Raw genomic sequence first — 10,053 nt, 5'->3', positions numbered from 1 at the left:
GCCCGCCCGCCTGCGCGCCCGCCCCCGCGGCGACCCGGCGCTCTCTGCAAAGCGCAGCCCCCTGGCTGAGACCCGGGTGACCCAGGCCCGGGTGCTCTTGTGCCAACCCCCCCAAGCCCTTCTGCCGACCTCGGACCCCAGGGTTCGGTGGGGGCCCTGGAGGCGGGTCACCGGGTGCTCGGGTGCAGCTGCCCTGCGAGCTCCAGGCTCGCAGGAGGCAGGCAGGTCACCTGCCCAGGGGCCAGCTTTGCCCCTTTATGTCACGGCCTTCGTGGACAGGTGGAACTGGTGCGCATTGCTGGCGTCCCGGCTTTGCACCCTAGGAAATGTTGCCGCTCTTTTCCACCTACACAATTCTTGAGCTGAAACCGTCCTTAAACATCATCTGAGGCTAAGCTCTCGTTGGGGAAAAGAAAGTGTCAATGGCTTACCCATCCATGCCGTGTGTACAGGACAGCGTCAGATCCATTCAAAGCCACCGCCGCTCTGATTCACACGCTGGTTTTCCTACCTTCCATTTGCTTCCATTTCTTCTCTTTTAACCCTAGACTGCACAGCTATCATTTTGTTCTGTTGCACAACCACGTAACTGTACTTGACACTTAAAAATGGCACAATGGTAAAATTTTATGTGCTTTTTACCACAACTTTAAAAGGTGTGCTCAATAAATGTTAATTAAACAAATACTGCATATTGAGTTTGGAGAGCCACATAGTTTCATGTCAGACAGGGAATTACCTGGAAAAGCATCATGAGATGGGCAGTGGCATTTTCAATTTTCTTCAATAAACAGTGAAGTCAGATTGTTTCTGCAAGTTACACTGATCCTTAGGCTGATTCTCAGCGGCCGGTGTATGAGGGCGGATTGCACAAAAATCCGTGTGTGCCTGCTTTGTGGGTGTTTCCACCTCTTAAAAGTGAAACCTCTAGAGATGTACCTCCAGATGCATTGTTATGCAATTTGCACGCCACCCTCAAAACGGTGAGACGTAGCACCCACCATCACGTGGGGAAATGGGGACACCATAGAAATGGTCTCCTGAGGGATTCACATGATGAAATCTCAGAAATATTGAGGGGGAAGAGCTAACGACAGGAGATGCAAGGAACGAAAGCTCTTTAAAACCACTGAGCCATCCTACATACGGTTAAGGGACAGACATTTAGGCAAAACAGAGCAAACATTCAAAATGTAACAAGCCACACACTACATTCAGGACACCTCAAGGCAGGCAGGGAAGGGGTGGGTTTGGGACTGCAAAAGGGCTTCAACTGTCACCACAAAATTCTGGGGGGTCCAGTGGTGTTTCTTAAGCAGTTCTCTAAACTTTTCTTAGGTTTCAAGTGGTTCAGTTAAAAATAGCACTGAAGGCCTGTGGACGCTAACTGGTGTGTCCACTAGGAAACACTATGTGGGGGCAGGGGACACATTGGGGGGCAAGGGAGCACCCAGAGGGTCCTGGCTGAGAGGATGAGAATAGTCACATCCCACAGGGGTGACGCGAGGTGCTCTCTTCTATCAGGTTCTCTTTCATTCTGTGTTGCAACCACCAAGTCTTTAATGAGCAGCAACTTCACGAAGCGCCAGGCACCCCCTGCGTGCTGTTCCAACTGGTCTCTTTCTGGCTGAACCCGTTTTGAAAGCACCAATGTTAACTGGCCATACTCGCTAATTCAGTGTTACATCTAGTAGCTCCTCAGCTGCCGCCCCGCCCCCCTTTATTGGTTCATTTACCTACAACCCGATCGTGTGGGAAACCACCAGGCTGGCTCCAGGAAACTAGGTTCGGATTTCAGTTTGGCCGGCCGGCAGCCCTTTGTGAACACCAGGAGAGCAGCAATCTCTACTAACTCCACTTTTCCCCCGACTGGAAATACACAACACTGCCTATTTCAAAACTATGAAACGCCCAAAGACGCAGGGCTTCCCTTGGTTGAAGTTGGGGGCAGGATATTCTTACCGATTTTCAGAAGCATAAGCGGGAAGTCGGGGTCGTTTGTTATTTGTTGCCCAAAAAGATTGCTTTGCCTTTACCAAAGAGGCTGCATTCTGGATTTGGAATTCTGTGTGATTCTCCAGCAGTTTTGGGAGTTGTATCACTGCAGGGCCGAGGAGGGCCCGCCATGACAAGTCCGTCCTCTTTCCCCGTCTTTCTTATCAGACTTCTTTTTTTATCCTTGGATTGTCACCCCGCCCCTTGTTACCCAGGGGACCCCCAGAGAGGGGACAGATCTTGCCTAAATTAAATCAGGCCGATTGTCAAATTTCCCCAAGCCGGAGTCATTCTTATTAAGGCATGCCACCTGCCGGCTCTCCGGTGTACCTGTCAGTCAACCTGACCGCCTCAATCCACGCATTAAAATCCTCCCGGGGGCATTTGCGAGTTCGCGTGCTGGGCATGCTCCCCCGTCTCCCACTTCCGGTCCAGGTGCCCTCTTTCCTCGAGCTAGTCGTCCATTCCCTTTTCTGCAGTCCTTTTACCTGTAGGCCACTCTTAAAACCTGGAAAAATGGAGTTTGCATTACGGAGCCCCGGAGTGACCAGAGCGTTGTGACCTGGCGCGCCCCAGAGGTGAGACTCCGTGCAACCCAGGGACGTCTTGAATGAAAGCCCCAGAAGAGGGGGGGGGGTTTGGGCGCCGCTGCACCCTGCCTGGACACTGGGGGGTTGGTTGGGCCCTTCCCCGGGTCGGGGTGCGCACACTTTTTCTCTCTCTCCGCGTGCCCAATTTTGGAGCCAGCCCTTCTGGATATGTCCTGGCCAATCAAGAGACCACACATTGTTGCCTAAGAGACCCCGGATGCCAGGGGAAGGATTTATAGGTGGTGATTGGACCGCTGCACGCGCGGGGTGGGGGCTGGACGCTGTCGGGAAAGCAGCTATGGCAACGCGGGAGCTGGAGGCTTGAGCAGTGGGACGTGGAAAGGTGAGAGCAGCGGGCAGCGCCTGAGGACCAGGGGAACCCGTTTTTGAGAGCTCACTCGCAGGTCTTCCTGCGCTTCTCACAAGCCCTGTCGTGCTTTCGGGGATTACATTTTCTGTCCCCTCGCAGGTGCAGGTGAAGTGGCCGGTGCTTCCTGTTGGTGACCCTCACCCAGCAGCAGATCGGGGGCTCTTTGCCTTGTATCACAGTGTTTGTTTTCTTCGTGACTAGCCGCATCTAAGGCGAATTAGTATTTAAATCTAATCATATTCTATTTCCCCATCATTTCCCCATAATAGCTGAGATTCTTTTCTCTGATGACTCTGCAGTGTACCACGGGTAAGTTGTGGGGTGATCGGCGAAGCAAAATCCTATTTTGCTCTGTAAACGTTGAACAAAAATTCCATATACCTGAGTATGAGCCGATGCTCCCTTCATAGTGTCCTGAGCTTCACGCTAGTTTCCACGTTTTAAATTTTAACACCTCCCCAACTGTATTCATTCATTCACTCAGTTGACATAATGTTTATTGAGCTCCTATTATGTACCACTGAGATGACCTAGTACTGACAGCAGACTCAGAAAAACAACTCAGCAAAGAAACTACAGCATCGTGTACCTTGTTTATTAATGGTGGGAAATTCTGCGTGTCTGGACAGAGAGCGGAAGACAAGGGCGGCGGGCTGTAAGGGCAGGTGCAGGTAAATTCCTGTGAACCTAGGTGCATGGAAGGAGCTTGGATTCTGTGACCTTTAGGGAGTGTCTGAAGAGTTTTGAACTGAAAAGTGACTCTATTAGCTGATCCTAAGTAGATTGCTGGCGATCTGGGGCTGGGTGTGGGGGGTGGGGGGGAAATACCAGTCAAGGGAACAAACTTTAGTTTGTGAGATGACGCCATTCTGGAGACCTGATGTTCAGCGTGGGACGTATAGCTCATTAGAATGTCTCACTTGAAATGTGCAAAGAGAGTGGATCTCAAGTGCTCTCACCAGACACACCCAAAAATGGCAGCTACGGGAGATGATGACTTTATTAAATACTTCAACTATCGTAGTAATTTAACTATGTATGTATATAAAAACCATGCCTTAAATATACTCAAATTTTATTTGTCAGCCACAAACCTCTCTCTCAAAAAATAGCAAACAGTAGAATTCAGATCCACGAAAGCAGAGCCTCCCCTTTGTAGCATGGATGCAATCCCTTAGGTCCTTGGTGAAGCTGATCATGGGGCAGTGTCAAGAATGGCTTGGAAGTTTGGGGGTCCTTGGAACTTTACCGGATACCCCAACCTACTATTAAACACGGACAAAGCCACACATTGAAGGCGAGGGTCCCAGAGCCTTTTTCCCAAGAAACGTCAATGATGAGCATCTGAAGAACAGCCATCCCGGGAAATGTGTCACAAAAGCACAGGCAAATCTCGTGTGTGCGCCTGCACACCCTCAGGGGGAGGCGAGGGATGATGACAGGGTAAGCTGGACTCAGGACTGTGGCACTAGGAGCCTATTCCCCGGCTGGCATCATCTCCCGAAAGCCAAATGAGACTCAAGGTGATTTGAACAAAGGCTTAATTCAAATAATGTCTAGCTCTAAGGAGCCAGGAGAAATAAAACCACTAGGGCAGGCCTTGAGGAGTCACCTCAAGAAGCTACACTGTCCTAATTTAGAGATGCTTGTCTAGAATCAGGTTGTTTCCTACACAAAGTTGGGTGGGGAAGAGCTTTTCAGCTTACAGCAAGAATTTTTAAGCTGAAGTAGGCAAAAATTTATGTTCATGTGCATTTTTCTAGGGAGAAGATTCGTAGTGTTCATTGTCTTTGCAAGGTGGGACTTTAGAAAAGAGAAAAGATTAAAATCAACTGGTTTGGAGAAGAAAGGTCAGCTGTAAATAAACAATAAAGAGAGAGAGCTACTTTTAAGCTGGGCTTGTCTAGACTCTAGTGACCCAGCTTTGAATTTCTAATTTGCCTGCACATATGTATCATTATAGCTGCCATTTCATAATCCTGCAATGAAAGTATTTCTTTTCTTTTCTTGTTGTTTTAAAGATTTATTTATTTATGCATACAGAAATGGGGTACAAGCCAGAAGTGCAGGGGTGGTGAGAGGAGTCACCAGAGACAGAATGGGGAGCGGAACAGGCAGATCAACAAAGTACACTATTGAGGGGAGCAGCGGGGAAGGGGGGAAGGGGGCAGGAGAGGGCTGCTGCGCCCTGTCCATCAGCTCTGGGGCCGGGATTGAACTGGCAGAAGCAGCCACAGCTTGGCTTAGCTTTGTAACGCAGCGCTCCAACCCACTGCGCCACCAGGGAGGGCACCAAAATAATTTCTTTTCTTTGAAAGTTTTTGCAGAAATAACATTGCAGGATAACATTAGACATGTAGAAAGTGTATCTGGCATGTAAAATGTCCTGCAGATGACTGCCTCCCCCACCCCGACCCGCTCCCAATATGCTCAATGTTTCCACATACTAGTATTTTTCATATTCTGAAGCATGTGTGATTCGTTTCTTCTGATAGGTAGTTTTTCTTCTAGAAGAATATCCAGTTATTTCACAATGGCATTTGCACCTCCAAAAAGCATAGACGGTCCCAAAATGCAGACAAAGATGAGTACCTGGACACCCCTCAACCATCAGCTTTTGAATGACCAGGTAAGTGACCGGGGCTATTTGAGCTGTTGGTATCCACGCCTAACAAATTACTTTGGTTATCATAATATTATTACAAACATTTTGTTATCATCATAAACAGAAATGATGAAGGAGTGTGTAATGAATGAGAAAAACAAAATGAGAGATTCTTTTCCTCAAAAGCTCTCAGTGAACCTTTGCCATCTGGCAACGGCAGCGTCCTTCTGTGCTGGAAACATGCGGGATTTGGTCTCTCCACTGTCACGCCTGTCCGTCCCACCCCAAATGCCTTTGTTCTCTCTCCCTAGTTTTCTGCAGAAACAAAATGCATGAGAGAGGAGGCTGCGTGAGGGACCCCCAAAGCAGGTTTCCTTGCCAGAGCTTAGCTCCTGGAAACTCCCTTTAAGTCTAAGTGAGACTTAGTAAACGGCTGCTCACCTGACTCAGGTTCTTCTAAGATATTTCCCTCCTACATCTTGCTGGGTGAGGGGTCTGCTAGTGAAACCCAAGGACGGATTGCAAGGGCAAAGTATAACATGGGGGTGAGGCTGGCCAAGCCCTGGGGCCTAGTCTGGTTGGTCTGCAGCGTGGAGCAGAATTACGGGCAGGTCTGTGCGCCCCGTCATCATCCCCACACAGGTCACACCAGGGCAGTCATGCAGTGACATCAATAAAGGTGACCCGAGGGCAGTGGTGGCCACATCTGTACTGCAAAGGGCTAGGAGCCCAAGCCACAAGCCCAGGTGTGGGCAAGCTGCGGCCCCAAGTTTGTGGGTACACTCCGTGATGCCCACTCTCCCCGCCCCCACGTTCCCAGGAGCACTGGTGCCTAACGCCCCAAATGCCCCGCGGAGCAGCGGCACCCTCAGCCCCCACCCCCAAGGGCCCCACCTTCTCCTCGATGGGGCTGGGACTCAGTTTCCTACATTGGCTTGAGCGAGGAGCTCAGCCTGGGGCCGTGGGCCGCGCTCCGTGCACAGTGAAGGCTGAGCCGCCCGGGCGGGCGCTGGCAAAGCACTGGCTAACTCACCGGAGGAGCGGCTTGTCTGGTGGGTTCTCCTGGCTGTCCCCCCACAGGAGGGTACCCAGAGGGTTCGCATTGCCGTCAGCAGCCAGCTCGAGGGCCCACCGCCATTGAGCCTCTCCCTCGGGGGCTCTGCAGCACCTCAGCCCAAGGCAAGCCCAAGAGGCCTCGACACTCAGGGCCGGTGTTCTGAGCCACTGTGTGAGAGACCCAGGGGGCGGGTCTGCTGCCCCCCAGCCCCATCAGTCTGCCTCAAGTTCTCTGCGTCCTCCCAGACTCGCCCCCTTCCCCACTCTGCTGTCTGTCCCCCCCTCAGCCCCCCTCTTTACTATACACCCCAGCACGCTTCCCCACCCCTCTGCCTGCCAGTCTGTCCTCTGTTCCGGACCCAGAATGATCTTTTCAACATAAAAAAAATGAATCCTATCAGTATAAAGTTGATTATTTCACTTACAGGGAGCCGGAGCAAAGGGTCAGAAGAGAGAAACTCTCAGGCACAGCAAAGGTGTGAGACACCCGGCGGGGCGGGGGCGCGGGGCTGTGGAGGCGGCTTGCAGGTGCCTGGTGCTGGGGGAGCCGTGGGGCTGCGCCTGAGCAGAGAAATCAAATGTCCCAAAATGAGCAGTGACGTAAGAAAAGCAAGCAGTGGGCAATGGGAAGTTGGTTGATACGGACCTCACGCCGAAGGGTAAAGTGCCGACCCGTGCGGCATCGAGGGCCTTCTGTGACCTGAGCGACGCCCCATCTTGCCCTGGGTCCGGGGCGCCTGACCCCCCGGGGGGCACCCCCACCCCTCGTGCTTTGCTGCTTCTCACTGCCTCGGTGGGAGTCAAAGTCCTTTTGTCTGGGGCACCCCGTGGCTTCCTCCTGGGTGCTCACCCCCCGCTGGACACAGGATGTCAGAGTTGGGGTTCTGTCCGTTCTCTCCGAACCTCCAGGGCCTGACACGGCTCCTGACAGGGGATGGACTCAGAATTCCGCTGTGGCCTGGGCCTGGGCCTGTTGCCCACCTTTTCCTTCCAGCCCTGCGCTGCAGCTGCATTTGGGCTTTTACCTCTGAGTGGAGCCCTGTGCCCAAAGCCCAAAGCGCGTCTCCTCGCCGAGCCCAAAGCGCGTCTCTGCGCCGCCACAGTCCTCACCTGCACCTGTGAGCGCCCGCAGTTTATGTAACAGCTTCTCGGCCTCCCCTCCCACCGCCCCCAAACTGCAGTGTTTAGTTTTGAAATCTGCTTCCCTATAAAATTGTGAAGGTTTTCTACACGTGTGAAAAAGTGACTTGAATCAAAATGCATATTCATTGGGTGCCATGATTTTCAGGAATTTTCTTTGAAAAATTCGGTCTTGATTAATTTAGCAGCTGTGGCAAAAACTGGATCTTAACAGCCCAAAACTGCCCACTGCAGGGCAGTGGACTCCGAGATGAGCACACAGGGTGTTGGTGGGGCGTGAGGTGGGGGGAAAGGGCGGAAGGGGGGTGCTTTCAGATGAGCACCCCAGAAAGGAGAGGTAGAGGAGGGGGCTGGCTGTGTGGCAGTGTCAATAAGGCCTCCACAGCCCCCAGGACACCTGAAAATGCTTCACATCATATCACAGGGGCCTGGCCTTGGTCCATCCACACTGACCATTCATCAGCTGGGCCTGTGGGGTCTGCGCACTGTGGCTGCCAGCACCCCCACCCAGGGGTGGGGGGATAAACCCTTCAGTCCTGGACGGGGACCTGGGCTGTGCATCACAGCAAGGGTGACAACGCCTGATCTGCTGAGTGGCTTGTAGTAAAATTTAGTGATAGGGCTCCCTGGTGGCCGAGGGGTTGAGGCCGCTGTCACCATAATGGCCTGAGTTTGAGCGCCCGCCAGGGAGCTGATCGGTGTGGCACAGCAGACCTCTGCTATCTCCCCACTGTTTCCCTCAGCAGTGGACTTCAGTAGCTCTGCCAGTTCTGCTCTCCACACTGGTGAGTCCTTTGACCAGCCCCCCCACCCCAAGCCCTGAACCTCTGCCCCAAGATCTTCTATGCAAATTAAATAAAAATCTTACAATAAAGGAATACTCTAAAAAATTTTAGTGATAATTTCTAGAGATAATATTTATGTTGTAGTTCTAAATTCCTATTGGTTTAATTCGCTTCTAGTTTGGGGTAAATGATTTTTAACAAATCTTCACGTGTGTTCACACATTTGCGTGAATACAGACACATAGAATTTGCATATGCAAACAGATTGTGATTTCCCCCAAGAGTTAGATGGCCTGGGTGGGAGGAAGGATCTAGTAGAAGAGGGAGCTTTTTTTCCTTAACTTTATGCAGTGCAATAAATTTCACATTTTAAAACCATTTCTAAAGCGACTGTTGAGAGAGGTAAACAAAGACCAATAATTCTGGGAGTTGAAATGTTCATTCCCCATGTGCTGGGCCTAGTGATTCCCTGCTTGAGTAAGTACCTCGCCTCTCCCTCTGTCCTCCTTTGTAAAAGGAGCAGGTTGGCTCAAAGGGCCTCAATGTTCCCTCCCAGATCTAACGTTTTGACTGTCAGAGGTTGAAAATGAACACCCAGGATGGCAACTGCCAGCCAGAGGTGACCATGTGTACAGTAACTTCAGGGGGCTTCTGCCTGGTCAGACGTTTGTCTCCAGGTTAGTGTAACTTTGAGGTCCTGTTTTCTGGCTTTGTTTGAAGTATGCTTTTCTTCTGTTTTGTAGTCAAAAGTGAAATCTGGAACTATGTTAGCATAAAATAGGAATCAATAGGAATTTAACTTCACAGCAGGCAAATTGAGTTCAAATTGAAATGCCTAAGAAAATAACATCACCAGCACCGGCTACAGTAACTGCTTCTAACGTCATTCAGACATGTGGAATTTTGAGAGGAGGGATGTTTTCAAAGCATGTGCTTCTTTGCTCTCTGGCATTTTAACAGAAAGTAACCCACGTGTCTTTTCGGATATAGTTCACGCTAAGGGGTGTTCTGAAAAGAAGCACCCACTTGCCATCAATCAGCCAGAGGCAAGGTGCCCCCGAGTGTCATGCTCCTACACGTGATGATGCCACGTGGTGAGATACGGAACCGCAGTGTCAACAGACTAAAATAACCACCGTGGGATTCTGACTTAACAGCAGGCTCCGAGGAAACTGTGATACAAACAGACTGCAGCACTCTGCAAGGAAAGAAGATCCATTTTAATATTTCCATTCCGAGGCCGCACTGCCCTCCGCTTCTCAACATGATAAGCCGACTGCAAGTCTCTGAAGGAAGCCTTGGGCAAAGCAGAGCCTGAGACTCAAAGCCTGCTGGGAACTGGCACTTAAATAACTTGTCCCAAGTTCCGCTTCTCGTCAGGAGTCGTGTGGGAACCAGGTCTGAGATCAGCGGAGTTTCCTCTTCTCACTCACTCCCGGCAGTTTCCACTGGAGTCTGGGTGTGCGTGGGCAGCCAGATCTGGACGCCAGTTCTGCGGAGACTCCTGTTCCG

The 10,053-nt window shown here is 51.1% G+C and overlaps 1 protein-coding gene across 3 annotated transcripts in view; it reads left to right on the top strand.

Annotated features, from left to right (window-relative positions):
- Nucleotides 1-2,865: 2,865 nt before the first annotated feature.
- The window catches only part of FBXO16 (F-box protein 16), a 32,467-nt gene continuing 25,279 nt past the window's right edge, over nucleotides 2,866-10,053 (top strand). For all 3 annotated transcript variants that reach the window (XM_012724760.1, XM_012724758.1, XM_012724761.1), the window contains exons 1-2: nucleotides 2,866-2,928; nucleotides 5,451-5,584. In XM_012724760.1, the coding sequence (XP_012580214.1) occupies nucleotides 5,489-5,584 (96 nt within the window). In that variant the 5' untranslated portion in view covers nucleotides 2,866-2,928; nucleotides 5,451-5,488. The remainder of the gene's footprint in view (nucleotides 2,929-5,450; nucleotides 5,585-10,053) is intronic.

This window comes from Condylura cristata, unplaced genomic scaffold (assembly GCF_000260355.1).
Source record: "Condylura cristata isolate star-nosed mole 26May11 unplaced genomic scaffold, ConCri1.0 scaffold00014, whole genome shotgun sequence".
In the NCBI taxonomy this organism is placed as follows: domain Eukaryota; kingdom Metazoa; phylum Chordata; class Mammalia; order Eulipotyphla; family Talpidae; genus Condylura; species Condylura cristata.
Note: the sequence above shows the minus strand (reverse complement) of the source record. Positions and strands in the feature narration are given on the sequence as shown.